Source organism: Ursus americanus, chromosome 33 (genome assembly GCF_024610735.1).
Source record: "Ursus americanus isolate L20-20 chromosome 33, mUrsAme1.1.p, whole genome shotgun sequence".
Taxonomy (NCBI): Eukaryota; Metazoa; Chordata; class Mammalia; order Carnivora; family Ursidae; genus Ursus; species Ursus americanus.
Window position 1 is genome coordinate 11,307,840 of NC_142159.1, and position 20,050 is coordinate 11,327,889.

At 48.1% G+C, this 20,050-nt stretch overlaps 1 protein-coding gene and 2 non-coding genes across 4 annotated transcripts; all 3 read right to left on the reverse strand.

Annotated features, from left to right (window-relative positions):
• Positions 1-7,939: 7,939 nt before the first annotated feature.
• LOC123782492 (U6 spliceosomal RNA) lies at positions 7,940-8,046 on the reverse strand. Its single transcript, XR_006776986.1, has one exon. It is a non-coding gene; the product is annotated as a U6 spliceosomal RNA (small nuclear RNA).
• A 1,135-nt stretch (positions 8,047-9,181) lies between these two features.
• Positions 9,182-9,290, reverse strand: LOC123782485 (U6 spliceosomal RNA). The gene has a single exon (XR_006776979.1). It is a non-coding gene; the product is annotated as a U6 spliceosomal RNA (small nuclear RNA).
• A 6,806-nt stretch (positions 9,291-16,096) lies between these two features.
• On the reverse strand, positions 16,097-20,005 carry HMGN2 (high mobility group nucleosomal binding domain 2). Of its 2 annotated transcripts, XM_045782147.2 has the most exons (6): positions 19,794-20,004; positions 18,745-18,789; positions 18,542-18,571; positions 18,139-18,189; positions 17,408-17,503; positions 16,097-16,945 (listed from the first exon to the last, which is right to left on the reverse strand). In XM_045782147.2, exons 1-6 carry the CDS (start codon positions 19,806-19,808, stop codon positions 16,910-16,912), a joined length of 273 nt encoding a protein of 90 aa, XP_045638103.1. In that variant the 5' UTR covers positions 19,809-20,004; the 3' UTR covers positions 16,097-16,909. The 2 variants fall into 2 exon arrangements, with proteins under 2 accessions (XP_045638103.1, XP_087714659.1); XM_087858533.1 differs by lacking the exon at positions 18,542-18,571 and having other exon boundaries at positions 19,794-20,005.
• Between the last annotated feature and the right edge of the window lie 45 nt (positions 20,006-20,050).

Genomic DNA, 20,050 nt, shown 5'->3' on the forward strand with positions numbered 1-20,050 from the left:
CCTGTACTGTAGCTCGGAGCTCGTGACAGAGCCGCCCCCACTCCTATGCCAGGGAACCCTGGGGATGCCCAGAGCTGGGCAGTCAGGGCACGGAAGCAGGCCGAAGCTGGTAAGGAGAGTGGACCGTGGGTTCTGGACCGGGTGGCTCTGGGTTTAATTTCAGCCGCATCACTACTTTACTAGATCACTTCGTCTCCCTGAGCCCCATGTCATTCAGCCCTAAGATGATGGGGGGAATAAAACATCTTATTAGGACTTTTGCAAGATGGTTATCTTGGGGTTGGGGCCAGTAGGCACCCAGTACATATTGTCGAGTGACCGCCTGACTGATCAGCTGCGTGGAAAAGGTTGGTTAGCACAGGGTCCGGCTGGGGAATGGTGGCTTCGGAGGAACAGCTTCCCAGTACCTGGCCCCACCGTGTGCGGGCCCTTCCATGCAGCCTCCTCTCCAGCGCTTCTGTTCTCTCTTGCCTGGGCCCTCAGCCTGCCAGGCCTCCCCGCACCGGGGGCTGCTGCACTCCTCGACCCTGTTTACGGGCTCTTTCCAGCCAAGCCCACCCCCAGCTTCTGAATGTCCCTCAGTGTCCCATCCCTGGCCCCGCTTATGACCTCAGACCTAAAGCTGGTCTTCAACATCTTACATTCGCCCTCAGCCACAGTTCACCTGTTCTCATAACGTGTTGTTTGGTTCCTGCACAGGCTGCAACTGCAGAGGCCTGGTTGGAAACATTGTAATACAATCACACTGGACAGTAGCGGGTTGTCCACGGTCCTACAGGATGGTCGCACCTGAGGATGGGCTCAGAGTGCTTGAATTCAAATCCTGGCTTGACCACTTATTTGCTCTGTGACTTTGGGGGAAATTATCTAACTTTTCTCTCCTTCCGTTTCCTCATTTATAAAATGGGATAATAATAGTACCTACCTGCTAAAGTTATAAGAAATTAGCCACCTAGAAGGGAAGTTTGGTAAGAGTGGGATTTTGGTCTGTTTGGTTCATTGCGGTCTCACCAGTGCCTAGCCTACTGCCTGCCACATAGAAGCTAGTCAACAAATACTTGTCAAACGAGTCTGCAATTGTGAGGTAACATGTATAAAGTAGCACTAAAGGGCTAATAGGAAAACAATACAAAAAAAAAAAAAAGAAATACAATACAAGCCACTTATAATTTTAATATTTGTAGAAGCCATGTTAAAAAAAACTAAAAAGAAAAAGGTAAAATTAATTTTAATATATTTTTTAACATGATGTATTCAAAATATCATTGTAACATGATATCAATATAAGAATTATTACTGAGATTTTTAAAATCTCTATGCCCAACGTGGGGCTCAAACTCACAACGCTGAGATCAAGAGTCACATGCTCTACCAACTGAGCCAGCCAGGCACCCTGAGATATTTTCTATTCCTTTTTTCCCACTAAATCTTTGAAATCTGGTAAGTATTTTACCCTTAGAGCATATTTCAGCCGCACAACAATAATATCATACGCAATGGCCAACCAAAAATAAAGTCGTATTTAAGAAACATTATTGTTTCTAAATTTAAAATAATTGAAATTAAATTAAAAATCTGGTTCCTTTCTAGGACCAGCCGCCTTTCAAGGGCTCAGGAGCCCCATGTGGTTAGTGGTGACCAGATTGGGACAGCACAGATACGAAGCGCTCAGGGGCACGAGGTGAGTTCCCAGCGAAGTTCGGCTATTATTATTAGTGATCTGGAAGATGTCTGTGCTTTCATTTGAGTGGAACAAGACAGTCACTGAGTGTTGTGTACGACATGATTTCACTTGTGCAAACAAAGAAAAACCCCACCCCCAAACTATTTATATTTGTTAAATATGTAACCCAGATGTAAACAGAAGCCTCCTCGCCTTATAAGAGCTCCAGTCCCAATCTCCGAAAGCAGCAGGAAAACATGAAATGTGCCGCAGATGCCTACCCAGGAGAGTGGGCCCCGAACAGTGGAAGGCCTTTGTGTTAGCTCCAAGAGGAGCTGAGAGAGGGGCTGGGGAGCTGAATTGCTTGGGAAGCGGGAAGAGTGTGAATTTCCCGAGGGCAAGCTGGTGGAATGCATGGGGCAAAGGGCCAGGGAGCACCCCTCTCTGGGAATGGGGATCCCTGAGAGGATGTGAATCCATCACAGAGATGACACTTAAAACTGTTTGCTGTGTGGGGTACAACGTGAACACTTTGGGGACCCCTAAGCCCCCAAACCCTCCATGAAGTCTACTTGACTGATCAATGTCTATGTGCGTGAGTTTTAGGGTAGAATCTGGAAAGAAGCTGACGTTTCATCTGAGTCACAGAAAGGAGATGGGCAGAAGCAAGGGGAGACTGAGGAGACTGGACACATACGGGTCCCCTTCTTTCCCCAACACCATTCTTGGGACTCAAAGATGTGATTTTCAACTTCCCATGATTCACAAAGGTGGAGGTGGGAGCCCCTCTCAGCATGTCCACTACATCTCAGAGGCAAAAGGGGCCTCAGAACACATCTGGACTTCTCTGTGCTTGTAAATGCCCAGGAAAAAGCTGGAAGGGGCCGCATCAACATGACAGGGGCTGCCCCTGGGAGGAGAGTGGGTTTGGAGAGGTGAAGATTTTCACATTTGCCTTCTATATGTCTGTATTGTGTTGTTTCAAAAAATGTTTTTATGGTGAGCAGGCAATACCGTTATGTTTAGAAGGAATAGAAAATAGAGGAAAAGGTGCCCTGTACCTTTCTCCCAGCCCACCCAAGGAGTACATGGCCAGTGTGTAAATTTAGAATGTATAGGTAGGTAAGTAGGAATAAGAAAAAAGTCATTATAACTCACTGTCTAGCCATGACTGCTGTCCCCACTGCTGCTGAAAGTCTGGGGAAATGTCTGGCCTCTGGCCTGGCCCTCTGTAGCGCAGGCCGGAACAGGCCTCGCCATTCTGCCCCAGTCCCAGGTTAGCCAAAGGTCAGAGTAGCCGAAAAGGTTGCCTTAGGGCCCAGGGCTGTGAGGGGTCTCAGTCCTGTGCCTGGAGTGACCTGGTGGAAAATGGGGCCTTGGCTTTGGCATGGGGACTGCTGTGGGCCTTGGCTATGTCTCCGTTCAATTTGGGGGCTGTGCAGGGAACATGGGAGCCCCCCTGTGGCACTGAGGACGCTGCCTTCTCGTGACATAGACTAGGTCAGGATTTTGGTCAGCTTACTGTGAGCAAGCGACTTAACCATTCCAGGCTTCAGTGTTCTTTTTTGTAAAATGTTGTGAGAGTTAAATGAGATAATGTGTGTCAGACAATTGGCACAGAGTAACCTTAGGAAGAGTAAGGGTATTCTAAGAACAGTCTTTGCTCAGCTAAGCCCTCTAGCCCTCATGAAGGAGGTGAGAGGGAATGAGATTTTTTCCTGTTAAACGTAGGGGAGTGGGAGATGGAGTCCCAAGGGCCAGTGTTCTGTCTGGTTGGAGCAGAAAGAGTTATGAGTCCCTGTCTTGGGGCAGCGGCGCCAGCAAGGAAGCTGGACAATCCCAAAGGTTCAGTGGTAGGAAATGGTGGGTAGTGGGTGGCAGTTGGCAGCTTTAAGGGCTGGGGCCTATCATGGGGACCAGACCAGTGTGGAGGCAGGTGTGGATCAGTATGGCCCAGGGCATGCTACTGGGGCCTCAGAATAGTGTGGAGGTTTCTTTTCTTTTTAAAGGTTTATTTATTTGTTTTAGGGAGAGAGAGCACATTCGAGTGAGGGGAGGGGCAGAGGGAGAGAATCTCAAGCAGACTCTCTGTGGAGCCTGACGTGGGGCTCGATCTCGCCACCCTGAGAGCATCTGACCTGAGCCAAAATCAAGAGTCCGATGCTCAGCTGACTGAGCCACCCAGGCGCCCCTCCGTGGGGGTTTCTAGTGCAGCCTTCCTTCAGGCTCATCCCATCCAAGTTCAAATTGGGTTTAGTCACTTGCCAACTACATGATTTGGGGCAAGTTACTTAACACTCGTAGTGTGTCAGTTCTCCCATCTGTACAATGGGAAGCAGGAGGTTACTAGCTTGTTGAGAGAATTAGATGTGGTAAGTCAGACACGCTCCGTAGAAGGTACCAGGCTCACGGCAAGGGCTCGCTAACGACGCAGACTCGTTGGTACTGCCTGTCTGCAGCATGGACGTGGCACCTGATCCTTGGGGTTCTTTCTGGTTTTGGAAGTCGTCATCTTTCATGTCTGACCCAGCTTCTCAGAGGGCAATTTAAGACCGGTCCCCTCCTGCTCTGTTCTACCTGCAGCCCTTGAAGAATGACAAAGCTCTTGAATGACTGAGAAAAACATTCTCTACCCCCTGCATTTTTGTGGGAGAATGAAGGGAACATTTCCGCTCTGGCCAGTCATTAATGCTCCAGCTTCTCAGTCCAGAGCCCAGTCCAGGCTCTGATCGTTTACATTCCCATCTTCAAACCCGACTCATTAATTCCCACAGCAAATGCCATCTGAGCATTTGCAGAACTGACTCATGGTTTGCAGGGTGGGCCCTGGAGCCAGTTGGGCCTGGACTGGACTTGTGGCTGGACCACACTGGGTCTCCAAGACCCTATTTCTTCACCTGTAAAATGAAGAAATTAATTCCCACTTCTCAAGTTTATGTGGGGATAAAACCAAACAATCTCTTGAATCATTTGAGGCTGTTTTTAGCTGCAATTAACAGATTACCTGACAAAAGCAATCAAGACATTTCATTCTCTCACAGAAGAATCTGGATTTGGTAGCTCTGAAGTTGGCTGGGCCGCTATCTCAGGCTCGCTTTCTGCTCTGCCATCTGCAGTGTCTTGACCTCATGATCCCAAAGTGGTTGCTGCAACCCCAAGCTTCATATCCTCATACAACAGATTCAAACAAAGGGGCGCCTGGGTGGCTCAGTTGGTTAAGCATCTGCCTTTGGCTCAGGTCATGATCTCAGGGTCCTGGGATCAAGCCCTGGTCCTGGGATTGAGCCCTGGTCCTGGGATTGAGCCCTGGTCCGTGGGAAGCCTGTTTCTCCCTCTCCCTCTGCAGCTCCCCCTGCTTGTGCTCTCCTGCTCTAATAAATACATACAATCTTAAAAAAAAAAAAAAAAAAGGAAGAAAGAAACCACACTTGAGCAGGAAGTGGGTGGGAGTAGGGGAGAGCAACAGCCCTTCTCCTCTAGAAACTCCTTTCTTTCCTTAAACAGTCTTTCTCCAACTTTAGCAGGCACAAGACTCACGCACACAGCTTTTAAAATCACAGAGTGCCGGGCTCCTTCTCCGGAGATTCTGACTCCAGGAGTCTGGGGCAGGACTCGAGAACTGCATGCTAAGTTCACAGGGATGCTGAGGCCCCAGAATTCATGGCGGCTTGCACTAGGGATATGTCTTACCCTAGTGCTGACTTTGGTCCTCAAGAAGGAAGAGGCTGGGGCACCTGGGTGGCTCAGTCAGTTGAGTGTCTGGCTCTTGATTTTGGCTCAGGTAATGATCTCAGGGTCCAGGCATCGAGCCCCATGTCGGGCTCCCTCCTTGGCAGGGAGCCTGCTTCTCCCTCTCCCTCTCCCTCTGCTGCTCCCCCTGCTCATGCTGTCTCTCTCTCAAATAAATAAATAAAATTAAAAAAAAAAAGGAGGAGGAGGCTGAGGAACGGGCCCAAGTGCTGGTAGGTTATTGGGAAGGTGCGGGGGGCGAGGAGGAAGGGAAGAGGCAAAGCACTGAGCGGTGCTGCGTGATGTCCGGGCTCCTGCTTCCCAACAAGCTGCAGAGAGGCACAGCTGGGCACTCAGCAAGTGTCTTAATTAGCACAGAGACTTTTCTGGAAGAGCTGAAAGGAGGAATTTTGGAGAAAAGGAGGAGGCAGTTAGCCTAGCTCCCTCCCTTTCCATCTACCATTTCCTACTTCTCAACGTTTGGCTCTGGGAAGCTAGTGTCTCCCCAGTTCTGGCCTGAATCAACCAGCCACTTGGCTGCCTCCAAGGAAGCCAGATCTCAAGCCCCTAGGAGTGATTTTTCATCCAAGTCTGAAAATGGAGGGGTGACTTGGTGCAGGGGGCTCCAGATGGAAGCGCTGAAGAGGCAGCTGAGAAATCTACGGGAACCCACAGGCTTTGCGTCCACTGCAGGCAGAACGGTGCAGACAGTGGCAGCTAGTTGGGTCCAAAGCAGATTTTAAAAATTGAGCCAGGGCGCCTGGGTAGCGCAGTCATTAAGCGTCTGCCTTCGGCTCAGGGCGTGATCCTGGCATTCTGGGATCGAGCCCCACATCAGGCTCCTCCGCTGGGAGCCTGCTTCTTCCTCGCCCACTCCCCTGCTGTGTTCCCTCTCTCGCTGGCTGTCTCTCTGTCAAATAAATAAATAAAATCTTTAAAAAAAAATTGAGCCAATAGGATTTATCGATGGATTGATAATGGAGTGTGAGGAGAGGGGGAAATTAAGGTTTTGGTGGATGATGGTGCTGTTGACTTAGATGGGGAAAGCTTGAGGGGAAGTTACCTTGTGAGGAAAGTTAGTGTTTGCCATGTCAGATCAGCGAAGTCTGTTAAGCGATCTAACTCCGGATCTGAGGGGGAGAGGTTCAGCCTGGAGATCACAGTTTGATTCACTGTCACATACTTGGTATTTAAAATCAGAATACTGGTTGTGGTCATCTAAGAAAAGAGAGTGGTTGAAAAGAGAAGGGAGAGACGAAGCCGAAACTTCGACTCGGGCAAGAAGCACACCATTGGTGGCCTGTTTAACAGGTGGGGGCGCAAAAACCTCCTCATCTGGGTGGGCTGAGGAGAGAATGGAGGGTTGGGAGTGGTGATGAGACTACACTTCTTCGGGGAGCTTTGCTGTAACAGGGAGCAGAGAAATGGCTCAAGAGGGTCAAGGTAGGATGCTTTCAAGGGGTTAGCAGGTGGGAACGATCCAGCAGGGGTAGGATGGGTAATGCGAGAGAGAGGGGACAGCTGCACGGATTTTGTCTCAGCTAAGACGGATGGGTCCAGATCACAAGTGAAAGGCTTGGACTTAGAGAAGAGAGGGGGTCCCCTCCACAGTAGGGGATGTGCTCCCTCTGCCGGCTGCTCCCCTGCTGTGTTCTCTGTCAAATGAATAAATGATATTTTTTAAAAAATGAAAACAGGGGGTGCCTGGGTGGCTCAGTTGGTTAAGCATCTGCCTTTGGCTCAGGTCATGATCTTGGGGTCCTGGGATGGAGCCCTGCGTCTGGCTCCCTGCTCAGCAGGGAGTCTGCTTCTCCCTCTCCTCCCACCCTCTCCCCTGCTTGTACTCTTGTTCTCTCTCGAGTGAATAAAAAAAAAAAAATTAGGGGCACCTGGGTGGCTCAGTCGATTAGGCGTCTGCCTTCGTCTTAGGTCATGATCCCAGAGTCCTGGGATCAAGCCCCGCATTGGGCTCCCTGCTAGTGGGGAGCCTGCTTCTCCCTCTCTCTCTACCCCTCCCCCTGCTTGTGTTCTCCCTCTCTCTCTCTCTCAAATAAATTAAAAAAATAAAAAGAAAAGAAAAATGAAAAGAGAGAAAAATAGACAACAGAAGAACTATATATAAGAGACTTGGGACACGTGTAAATATAAAACAGGACGATGGATCAAGGCCAAACGTATTTATCATTTTGTGCTGCTGTAAAAGAATTGAGGAAACTCTGCAATGGATCTCTGGAATATACTGGGGTTTTTTATTTCAATTATGTTATGTTGGTCACCATACAGCACATCATTAGTTTTTGATGTAGTGTTCCATGATTCATTATTTGCGTATAACACCCAGTGCTCATTGCAACACGTGCCCTCCTGAATACCCGTCACCGGGCTACCCCATCCCCCCCGCCCCGAAACCCTCCGGTGGTTTCCCAGAGTCCAGAGTCTCTCATGGTTCGGCTCTGCCTCTGATTTCCCTCCCATCAGTTTTCCCTTCCTTCCCCTAATATCCTCCATGCTATTCCTTATGTTCCACATATGAACAAAACCATATGAAAAAATATGGAACGTTTCATGAATTTGCGTGTCATCCTTGCGCAGAGGCCGTGCTAATCTTCTCTGTATTGTTCCAGTTTTAGTATATGTGCTGCCGAAGTGAGCACTTTTTAAAACGATTTTACTTATTTGAGAGAAAGAGAGAGCATGTGCAAACTGGGGGGGGGGTAGAGGAAGAGAATCTCAAGCAGACTCTGCAATGAGTGTGGAGCCAGTTGTGGGGCTCGATCTCACACACCCGAGACCATGACCTGAGCCAAAACCAAGAGTCAGATGCTTAACTGACTGAGCCACCCAGGCGCCCCCAGGATATACTGTTAAGTAAATAAGCACGTGGATAAATGTATAGTATGCTTTCTTTCTTTCTTTCTTTTTTTAAAGATTCATTTGAGAGAGAGGTTGAGCGAGTGCGGGGTGGAGGTGGGGGAGGAGGGGAGGAGCAGGGGGAGAGTCTTAAGCGGACTCCATGCGTGAGCCTGATGTGGGGCTGGATCCCACGACCCTGAAATCACAACCTGAGTGGAAACCAAGAGCTGGACGCCCAACTGACTGTGCCACCCAGGTGCCCCTCGTATGCTCTTTTTATAAGAAAGGGGAACTATAACATATTCATCTGTTTAAATTTATTTTTTTAAAAGATTTTATTTATTTATTTGACAGAGAGACAGGCAGTGAGAGAGGGAACACAAGCAGGGGGAGTGGGAGAGGAAGAAGCAGGCTCATAGCGGAAGAGCCTGATGTGGGGCTCGATCCCATAACGCCAGGATCACGCCCTGAGCCAAAGGCAAACGCTTAACGACTGTGCCACCCAGGCGCCCCCATCTGTTTAAATTTAAAAAAAGATGAGAATGATTAAATCAAATAAGAAAGGTCACTACATGGGAAGGGAGGGAATAAGGTAGAGGACGTAGGAACAGAAATTAAACTTTGAAGAGCTCTTATCTTGTAGATTAGACTTGGAACGATGTAAATATTTTATGTATTAAACTAAGAGAAATTCTTTTTTAAAATTCTATAAGGAAATGCAAGTTGACATTTTCTCACGTCGGAGATCTGTAGAAAGCCTGTATTTGCACATAAACTTCCAGGTGTAACTCTGCTTGGTTCATATGTCCTAGATTGCTTTACAGGAATATTTTTATAGTGACATATCATTTCATTATTCAGTACCATACATTGTGCCTTGACTCATCATTTCCTCCGCTAAACCCGCAGAGCGTGGCGAGGCGCTGGGGAGCCGTGCAAAGCACGCAGCGCCTTACGCATTTGCGTGGCATCCTTGCGCAGGGCCCATGCTAATCTGCTCTGGATTGTTCCAATTCTAGTCTATGTGAGGCCGAAGGGAGCCCAAGGAATTCTTAAAAAATGGAAAAACAGGGGCGCCTGGGTGGCTCAGATGGCTAAGCATCTTCTGCTCAGGTCATGATTCCAGGGTCCTGGGATGGAGCCCCGCATCGGGCTCCCTGCTCAGCGGGGAGCTTGCTTCTCCCTCTCCCACTGCTGTTCCCCCTGCTTGTGTTCCCTCCCTCAGTCAAATAAATAAAGTCTTTTTTAAAAATGGAAAAATATATAAAACAGGTTAATGTAAATGTGTATCCAGTGAGTAGCAAGCCACACAGAGAGGAGCTATATAGTAAATTTAAAACACTGAACGGACTGTTATCTGCATCACAGGAAATAGCCCAAAACGAAGAACTACAAACGAAACCTTAAACTCCCTTTTGTTCTTCTGATACCGGTTGCGTGATATGCAATAAAACAACTGAGTAACTGATCATCTATTTCATAATTCAGGGTACAGCTGAGAACCGGGATTCTCAATGTTGAGAAAAAATATAACTTGTAAGATACAAGAGTTAAGAAAAATCTATTAAGTCTTGCACTTGAATAGAAAATATGAATGTGTTTTATCTTAAAAAGAAAACGTGTCCTAGCTTTGTCTACCAGAGGCCATGAACAATAACCAACACAGCAGCAGGAGACATTCTAGAGCCTAGGTTTCCGTCTTGTAATGCCATTCACCACTAAAAGGAACCAGGATTTTGGTTTTTCCCTAGAAACAGGTGACCACAGGTCTGGAGCAGAAAATGTACAACATAAGTCTGGAATATCCTATCATACTAGATAGCAAGGACGTTACCAAATGCTATCAAAAGGGCTGTTATCAAAAAGACTCAGCGGCCACTTGAAGACCCCCTCCCCCCACTGGACAAAAAGGACAATTTGAGCATCCTTAAGTTTAATAACTAAAATGAACTGAAGCATATAAAATGTTTAATTTAGTGAACATGATACTAGCAACACTAAAACACAACCCACTGGTCTCGTTTGGAGGATGCTAGTAAACCCAGCTCATTAGTTTGAAAACTGGCCACAACTTGGGCATTTGTCCTCTTTTTCCGGTATGAACTCTTTTTTTTTTTTTTAAGATTTTATTTATTTATTTGACAGAGATAGAGACAGCCAGCGAGAGAGGGAACACAAGCAGGGGGAGTGGGAGAGGAAGAAGCAGGCTCCTAGCGGAGGAGCCCGATGTGGGGCTCGATCCCAGAACTCCGGGATCACGCCCTGAGCCGAAGGCAGACGCCCAACGACTGAGCCACCCAGGCGCCCCTCCGCTATGAACTCTTAATTCCAGCTAACCGAAGAGCAGGTGAGTCAAAGCTTCTCTTCACTTTGGTATTTCAGGCATTATGTGAAGAAAGGATGGTAGAATTAGAGTATCCTCGTTTTGCAACCCTTGATGAATTAATGAATCTAGGCTCTGAGCTCCAACGGCCACAATACATACAACCAAGTGTGATGCGTCTCCCGATGAAAGCACACGCCACTGTGTGGTTTTCTTACCACGAAACCTGAATCCAGTCACACCTCCAGATCTATTCCCATTTAGTAGGAAATACAAAGGATAAAGAAACCTGTGAAAGGACACCATGGAGACAGAAGAGCAGAATCCAGACCGAGAAGGAGATGGAGGGAACTTAGAGCCACCAAGAGATAAGAAATATGCCAGCCATTCGCAATACATAGTTCTCATTTAAACAAATAAATTACTGAAGAAAAAAAGCAAAAAGACAATTAGAAATTTGAGTATTTCATAATATTAAGGAATATTTTGGTATGCTAATGGTATTATGTTTTCTATGAAGTCCCTGTCCTTTAAAAATATATATTTATGGATGAAATGGTGTGTCAGGTTATGGTAAGGGGGAGGAGCCAGTGGTATAAATTAAGCGAAATTATCTACAAGTTGATAATTTTTGAAACTGTGTGATAGGTACATGGGGTTTTGCAGTCTTAGTCTACTTTTGCACATATTTGAGGTTTTTTTTTTTTTTAAAGAGATTTATTTATTTTATGGACACCTGGGTGGCTCAGATGTTGAGCATCTGCTTTTGGCTCAGGTCATGATCCCAGGGAGCCGCATGTGGCATTCCCTGCTCGGCGGGGAGCCTGCTTCTCCCTCTTCCGCTTTCCCTGCTTGTGTTCTCTCTCTCTCTCGCTGTCTGTCTCTGTCAAATAAAATCTTTTATAAGAGAGAGAGAGATTTATTTACTTTAGAGAGACTGCATGCATTGGGGGGGGGCAGAGGGAGAGAAGCAAACTCCCCACTGAGTGAGGAGCCTGCTGGGGGGCTTGATCTCATGACCCTGAGATCAGGACCTGAGCCGAAACCAAGAGTCGGACGCTTAACTGACTGAGCCACCCAGGCACCCTTATTTGAAATTTTCCATGACAAAAAAAAAATAAGAATTTCTAAAGTCGAGGCACCATGATTTAGGCTCTCCTTGGAAGTGTGTGATGATGGGGGAAGGATGGAGGTATCTAGGGTATCTTTCAGGTTTCTTGCTTGAGGAATGGAATGGGTGGTGGTGTTTTACCAGGTTCAGGAAAAGTAGGGGAGGTGGGCTTGTGAAGAACAAGAGGAGTTCCACTCTGGTCATGTTGATTTGGGGTGCCTGTGGTACATCTGGGGGGGACTGCACAGGAGGTTGGGTGGAAATACTGAACTCAGAGATGTGGGCGAGGAATGAAAATGTGAGTCACCGGATGATGTCACAGGGAGGAACTGGAGAGAAGAGGTTTGAGAAGTGGTCAACTAGACAAATAGTACCTTAGGAACTGGAGGGTCCCGGAGAGGTCTAGAACAGTTTTTAAAAGAGGGGAATGCTTGAGTCTTACCTCACACTGTATACAAAAATTAACTCAAAATGTTCGAAAACCTCCATTAAGAGTTAATATTATTTAAAACTCTTAGAAGACACAAGTAGAGGGGCGCCTGGGTGGCACAGCGGTTAAGCGTCTGCCTTCGGCTCAGGGCGTGATCCCGGCATTATGGGATCGAGCCCCACATCAGGCTCCTCCGCTGGGAGCCTGCTTCTTCCTCTCCCACTCCCCCTGCTTGTGTTCCCTCTCTCGCTGGCTGTCTCTATCTGTCAAATAAATAAATAAATTCTTTAAAAAAAAAAAAAAGACGACGACACAAGTAGAAACCTTAATGACCCTGGACTGGGCAGCAGATTTCGACAGGACACCGAGGCACAAGCAATAAAAAATTAAGTAAACTGTACTTCGCCAGAACTAAAAACCGTTGTGTGACAAATGACACTATCGAGTGAGTGAAGAAAACCCAGAGAATGGGAGAAGACACCTGCAAATCATAAATTCGGTAGGAATCTAGTATCAGAATATATCAACAACCCCTGTACCTCAACAATAAAAAGATAAATAACCCAATTAAAACATGAGCAAAAGGGGCACCTGGCTGGCTCAGTCAGTAGAGTGCGTGCCTCTTGGTCTTGGGGTCATGAGTTGGAGCCCCGGGTGGGCCGTAGAGCTGACTTGCCAAAGAAACGGACAAGGATTTGAACACTTCAAAAAAAAAAAAAAAGACACACAGATGCTCAACAAGCGTGGAAAGGTGGTCAGCGTCTCAGGATGAGGAAAATACGAATCAGTGTCACGCTGAAATACTTCACACCCACCCGGACGCCCGCAATAAAACAAGAGACGGGAAAACGTGTGCTGACGGCACATTGAGAACCGGGAACCCTCTCGCACGGCTGGGGGGAGCGGACAGCAGCCGCGGTGCAGAATCAGCCTGGCAGCTCCCCGAGTGAGATTCGGGACCCGGCAATCCCACTCCAAGGCAGAGGCGGGAGGAGCTGAAAACACCTGTCCACGCAGGAACGCGCGCAGTAGAGGACTCAAGGAGCCCTGAAGTGCAGACAGCCCCAGTGCCGATCAGATCGGATCGGTGAACGAACACCTTCTGGTGCAGGTGTTCCCCACTATCGGGCACAGGGGGAAGCAATCCCCATTCATTTAGATGAAGACACTTGTGAGCTTTCCCAGACCCCCCAAAATGACATCTCTTAGGCTTATCTGAGACCTTAGGACACGCTTGCTAACGGATACACAAAATAGAGATAAAGCAGAGGCTCACACAGTTCAAAGGTGATGTGGTGGTTTGGAGCGCAGCTTGTGGGGAGGGAGCCTGGCAGGGCCACTCTTGCGGCTCAGGGGGGTCGGGGGAGCGCTGCCTGGAGAAGGGCGCAGGACTCCCTCAAGGCTGCTCTTTTCAATGCTGCTCTTTTCTTTTTTGCATTTTGCATTTTTTTTTTTTTTTTAGGTCTTCTGTAAAAGCAAAGTGGCATAATGTGAACTTTCAAAAAGTGGAAAAGGTTATCTGTGAAAGGAGTGTTTGACAAAAGGAATCGAGCACATGCTGGAACACAGGAACACAACCTCAGGAAGCTCGTGCTACGCAGCCAGTCAATACACGTTCTAGGATTCCACCTAGAAGAAATGTCCAGAATAGGCCAATCTAGGGAGAAAGATCCGCAGTTGCCTAGGCCAGCAGAGGGAACGGGGAGTGACTGCTAAGTACGGGGTTTCTTTTTTGAGTGATGGAACATTCTGCCATTAAATAGTGCTGCTGCACAACCTCGTGAATATTCTAAGAACCACTGAGTTGCATGCTTTAAAATGGTGAATTTTTAATGCAAATTCTAGTTCAACTTTGGGCTCGTGCTCAGCAAACGTTTGCTGCAGTGAAACCAGGCCCGGGGAGGCCTGGAGACACCACGGGCCCCGAGCCGGGCAGCGGCTGGCCACTCATGGCACCTGTCCTCTTCTGTCATCTCTCTCCCCCCTATTGAATTCCAGCAACTCTGGCGAATCCTAAACAGAATCTGTGGTTTCATCCCTCTGGCCATGATTGGTTTAGGAGCAAGCAGGTGGTCCTGTTCTGCCCAAAGAAACTCGGGTTGCTGAAAGGCTTCTGGGCAATTATCTTCAGGAGAAACAGGTCGTCTGCCCCTGGACACGAGTGTGGATCTGAGGCCTGGAGCAGCTGACTTGGGAGGTGGGGTGGCTGGACAACATGCCGACGCCAACAGGGCAGAAAAGCTGGAAAGAACCAGCTGGGTACTTAGAACCACCCTACCTCAGGACTTCTCTTAGGGAGATCAATCTTCCTCCTGCTTAAGCCATTTTATTTTATTTTACTTAGAGCCCAAAGCATCCATTCTAATACAGGTTATGGTGACTGTCCCCCAGAGATGGGATAAAATGGGCTTGGAGACAGGGCCAAGGGAAGGGAGTCCGTTTTATCATCAGACTTAGTTTGGGTCAGGGCTGACCCGGAGCGTGACTACGGCTGGCTTAAATAGCCTTACCATGTTTTTTCAAGGTTAGTTTCTTGGTCTGTAAGCCCAGGTAGTCTCATGGCCCATGGCTGGTGCAATCAGCAAATATTTCCCATGAAGGAAAAACAAAGTTCAGGCTCACCCTACTCACCCTAATCCCTAAGTAACAGGAATAGAAGGTTACTACTGGGTTTAACTTCAGCTGGTCACGTCACATGTTTTAACTGTAAAATGGGGGTAAACACCTAATTTTCTGACACAAAAATTAAGAGCATTTGGCTACGCTCCTAGCACGGTCCATAGCTCAGCATATTTGACTGAATCCAAAGTCCTACAAACATTGATTAAAGTTACCCCAGCTGTGGCTTTCTCAAATTCCGCAACTTCTGCTCAAATACCAAGCTACCATCTCCCTAACAGCTGTAACGTCCCACTCTGAAGAGGACACCTCCCTCTGAATAAAAATTAAGTGTACAACCTCGAACAATTTCAGCTATAGAGAAAGCAAGTGGCTGCAAGCTGCCTAAGTGGGCAAATTATCCATAAGATGCCCCCAAAGAGAAGTCGCAAGTTATTTCTGAATAAAGCTGGGAGTCTGAACCCTGACTCTGCTACTCACTCTATGTATACAGAGCCCCGAACAAGTTTCTTCATCTGAGCTCATTTCCTCACCCATAAAAAGGATGTTAACACTTGCCTTACACAACTGTCCCAAGACCAAAGACTGGAGGGACCACACCAAAAAATGATCAAGAAAGTGCTTAATCGGACAGCTCTACCTTTCTAAGGGGACAAAAAGAGCAAGAGAAGGTATTTCTTTTTAATCTCCAATTTACTTTATTCCTCCCCAACGATAGAGGGGACCTGTGAAAGCACATTCAAATCGCAAGCATCAATTTATTACAAGTTCTGTTGCCTAAGAGCTAACTTCTTGCTCCTTCCTCTGGAGGAAAGGGGCTTCACTGCAGGGTCTCTAGACTGAAGCAATCAGAACGTCCCAGTTCCAGCTCTGGTTTTGGAGCCTGAGCAGTTCACCAGCAAGGACAAGAATTTCTTCAATTCACAAGACTTGCAGGTCTGCTTAAGAACAGAGCGCCCATCAGTCTTACACGTCTTATGGCCAATTGTATAGACACCGAAGCACTTTTTCCTGACACAAGGACTAGAGTTAGACCTAATTTTCTAGTTTTATAGAGATTTTAAATGTGAATGAAATGGAAAGGCTCTTCTGCTGTCCGCTACCAGGCCAAAACCTCAGACCTACCAAAACTCTGCCTTTAAATGCTGCGTAACCAAGTACAGAAATCACTCCTCTGCTCCCAGCCTCTCACCACCAGTCCACTCCAGGGATCTTTCCTGACGGCACCTAGCACTGTGTTCTACAGACGGACTCGAGACCAGAACGGCTGTCCCTGAAACCTCTACACCTCACACCAGAATGCATCCTGTCCCAAGAGACCTGGAGAAACCAGGCTCCCCCACTCCTGGGAAAAGATCAGAGGCAGCATTCCAAGCCAAACTGTATCCAGCTTTATTAAAGATACTTTTCATAAACAATCATGGTATTTCAGGCAGGACATGGGCAGACGATCATTAACAGTATACAACAACTTTCAAACTCCCTTCTTCAATGGACTACCAACATCAGAAAGCCACTATAAACCCAATGAAGTCTTCATGTGATGCTCTCAACAGGGACAGTTTAGAGTGAGGGTTGACAGTTCACATTTAGCGTGTTGTTTAACAACTTTTCACAAGCCGACCCTGACTTTCAGGAAGTGAAATGAAAATGGCAGAATTATCAATCTGAAGATCCACGAGCTAAAAAAGGAACTCTTTTGAGGGACGTCATCTCAGGGGTGACACTGTAAAGTCCAGATTGCCTGACATACTGGGAACCATGTCTTGGGGGTCAGGTTCCAACAGGTCTCTGGGTTTAAGGGAGTCAAGTCTATGTGGAAGGCAGAGGGAGAAGAGGACATAAAAAGTGACTTTTAGTTTTTCCACACCACCAAGGTGTTTGTGCCAAGGCGGCTCGCGTGTCCACATCAAGGAATCCCTCCTCCTGGGAGCCAAGAGGAAGTTTCTCGGAACTAGAAGGGAAAGGTGTTTTCCCCCTTGTATCAATCTAGCTTCGGAGATATTCTATTAGTGACATATGCCCTTCCCCCAAAACAACAATGAAGTGTTCTGTGTGCTAACAACATAGCTTAAAAAAAAAAGTAAAACAAAATTCTGCATTTTTATAAAACTTGATAAAAAATAGTATTTCAAACTGTACAGTCACCAGAAGTACACAGTTATCAAAAATGCACACACTTCACTTGGCATCTCCAGCACCTTCAGCTTTCTGTGCCTGGAAGAAAAAGATTAACACAATGTTACCACCTATAGATTTGAAACTATTTTCATTCACATCCCATCGCTAGCATTACTGTGCTCCCACATCCAAGTTCAGATTTTAGATCCTTCAAGACTCAGTCCTTCTTTTGAGGATAACTTGGTAACTTTCCCTCTGGACCTCACTGTACAATCGGGGAAGGGGGTACACTGGCCTTAGAAGAGGGAGTTTATCCCCAGCTTGAAAACTCTATGTCGTAACCTGAGCTTGGGACATGGAGCTCACACTACAGTGCCCTTTACTGGACGGCAGAGACTTTAAGAATCCAGAATTTAAGCTAACGGAAAAACCATAAGCAAACTCTGGACTGAAAAGCAGGCTTGGAGGGATACAGATGCAGGAGAAAGGTAATAAAAGCTTTTGGGGTCAGGAACGGACTCAGAGCCTACTTGACAAAAAGTGAAACAGCAGTTGTACCTGGTCTGTTTTGGCGTCTCCGTTTTCTGCAGGGTTATTCCCATCCTTGCCAGCATCAGCTTTCCCCTTTTTCCCTTTGGGTACCTTCTCTCCCTTCTAAAAAGGGGAAGGGAGGAAATAAAAGAGCGGTTTCTTCTAATTTCGCATTAGCAGGGTATGGTCTGTGAAGTTCTGTATGACACAGGATTGTTTATCAAAGGTAACACACAAACTATTAACCCTCCTCCTGTTGGATAAAAATGGCTCAAAACAAGGCCAAATTATCATTTGCTGCGGTCTTTAGTATACAAGTTTTTACTTGAGTGTAAATAATAGAAGAATACAGCGCTTTGAATACTTGGGTTTTCAATGGACGATCTCCTGTAAACTGATGACTCTCCCCCCAGCCTGCCCACTGAACTTTGTTGTTCAAGTATTTTTAGCCTGACAACAGACTTCTTGATTAGAAAACCAGTACTACAAATGTCAGGGATAAATACGGCAAGCTATCAAAACAATTTAGAATATCCATTCTAAACAAGGGGTCACCCTGGTGCTGAATTAAAGAGACTGAAAGACAGTTCTCATCCTGTGAAAATGGCTGATTCCAACATAATTTTAAGGCCCAGTCCAAAAAACTTTCTCATACCAAGTCTGTGTCAATGGATGGAATTGTTATACAGCAGAACTGTCAACAATGCGGGAAACCGCACAGCCTTATGCAACTCCTAGAAGTACCCAGTTCCGCTCACCTTTGCAGGGGCCTTTTTAGGCTTGGGCTCTGGCTTTGGAGGAGCAGGTTTCTTTTATTTCAGGGAGAGAGAAAGAGAACATTAGTATGATGGTCCAAAGAAACAACCCACCACCAAACCACAGTACCACTGACACAGAAGTTTCTCCTATTTTGTAAAGCTTCTGGGGTTGGCTTTCCACTGGGAGTTTCCTATCTCCAGGAACCCATTTACCTAACACACCCAGGTGTCCCACTTTGGCTAAGGCCACCAGAATTTCAGAACCAGCAAGTATCAAACGGGAGAGCCCCCAAGAGAGTAGATCATTCAAAAGCAGCCACTAAACATAACCCACGGGAAGCAAAGGAAACTTTTAATGCTTTTTCATTTCAGGGATAAACGTAATTTAATAGCAGACACTTACAGCAGATAACCTTGCAGATCTTCTCTGTGGCTATTAAAAGAAAAAAGATTAGAAATAGGACAGTTAAGGAAAACCAAAAGATAAAAAAAATTCTGTTATCAGTTTGGTCTAGACTACAGGAAGTGCAGAGAGCTTAGGGAAATTCAGGACTAGAGGTGTGGTTAGTTACCAGCAAAGGAGTCCCAAAGCTTTTCAAGACTCACCTCATCCTTCACCTTGGCTTTATCTCCTTTAGCATCCCCTTCAGCCTATAAAAGACAAACAAAACTAAGAAAGTTGTAGCTTCTACGGCAATTCTTAGGACTCACACTAGGCGTAATAGTCCCAAGGAAAAAAACCGAAGGGGAAAGTCTTGCACACAACTTTTCCAGGACATACAAATCTTCCGGTTTTAGCATCCCCAGCTCCTGTGAAGATGCCCGAAGTGCTCAGAAATCTGACTGCTCCTCTGTGCAAGCATCGCGCCCGAAGTGGCCCAAAGCGCGCAGGGAAGGCGGGTGTCTGAGTCCCACCCGGCCGGAGCCTCCGCCGAGCCGCCCCGTGCAGCGCGCGCTAAACTGGAGCGAGGAGCGCGGAGGAGCGCAGCCTGCGCGGCCGCGCCAGGCAGAAGCAACAGCTGCAGATGGTGCAAACAAACCCCTCCGGAGGCGGGGCCCGGGCGCCGTTACCATGGCAGCCGTCGAGGGCGGGAGGCTGGAGGCGCGCGCAGCCGGGGGAACTCGTGGGCGGCAGCGGCGCGCACCGGCGCGAGTCTCGTGCGCCGGGGCCGTGGGCGGAGGCGGGGCCACACAGAGAAGCCCCGCCCCAAGGGACACGGGCCCCGCCCCCTCACGGCGGCGGTTTTTTGGCGGCAGCGCGCTCCCCCGCCCGCCAAGCCCGAGCGCCGCCTTCCCGCCCTTTCGGGTTTGAATTGCCCGCCCGCGGGGAGGGGAGGGGGCATGGCGATGGGGGAGGGGGCGCGGGGCGGGCACGTCGAACCCGAGGGGAGCGGGATAAACAGCCGCCAACATGGCTCCTCCCGCCGCGGCCGCCGCTCCTCCAATATGGCCTCTGGCGCCCGCGGGCAGCCAAGCCGCGCAGGGTTAGCCCGGGGCAGCCTGACACCGTCTCGAGCCCCTGTGCAGGGCGTCTGGGCCTGCTCCGGCCCGGCGCCGATTCTCGCGCCCCAAAGCTGGAGAAGCGGCAGCGGCGGCAGCCTCGGTAGTGGCGGCGGCAGTGGCGGCCCAGCGCCTGGGGCCCTCGCGCCACGTACCTTTCTCTTGGGCATGGTGGCGACGGCGGCGGGACGTAAGCGCTGGACGCGGGGATGCAGCGGCGCGCGGGCTTCGGCCGGTCCGGGGGTCGTTCTCGCCTCTTCTTCTTCACACTGCTCGGGCTCCGGGGGGTTTATAAAGTTTTTATAGCGCTGGGAGCCCCGGACCGGTTAGAACCGGATTTCACCTCCCGCCGCCGCTCATTGGCCCAGCTGGGGTCACGTGGGCGGGGTTTAAACTCACCTCCTCTGGAGGG

Coding starts and splice junctions, on each gene's coding strand:
- HMGN2 (XM_045782147.2), bottom strand. Junction 18,190..18,541: donor GATCTGCAAGGTTATCTGCT/GTAAGTGTCTGC, acceptor CTGAAATAAAAG/AAACCTGCTCCTCCAAAGCC. Junction 17,504..18,138: donor CTAAAAAGGCCCCTGCAAAG/GTGAGCGGAACT, acceptor TCCCCTTTTTAG/AAGGGAGAGAAGGTACCCAA.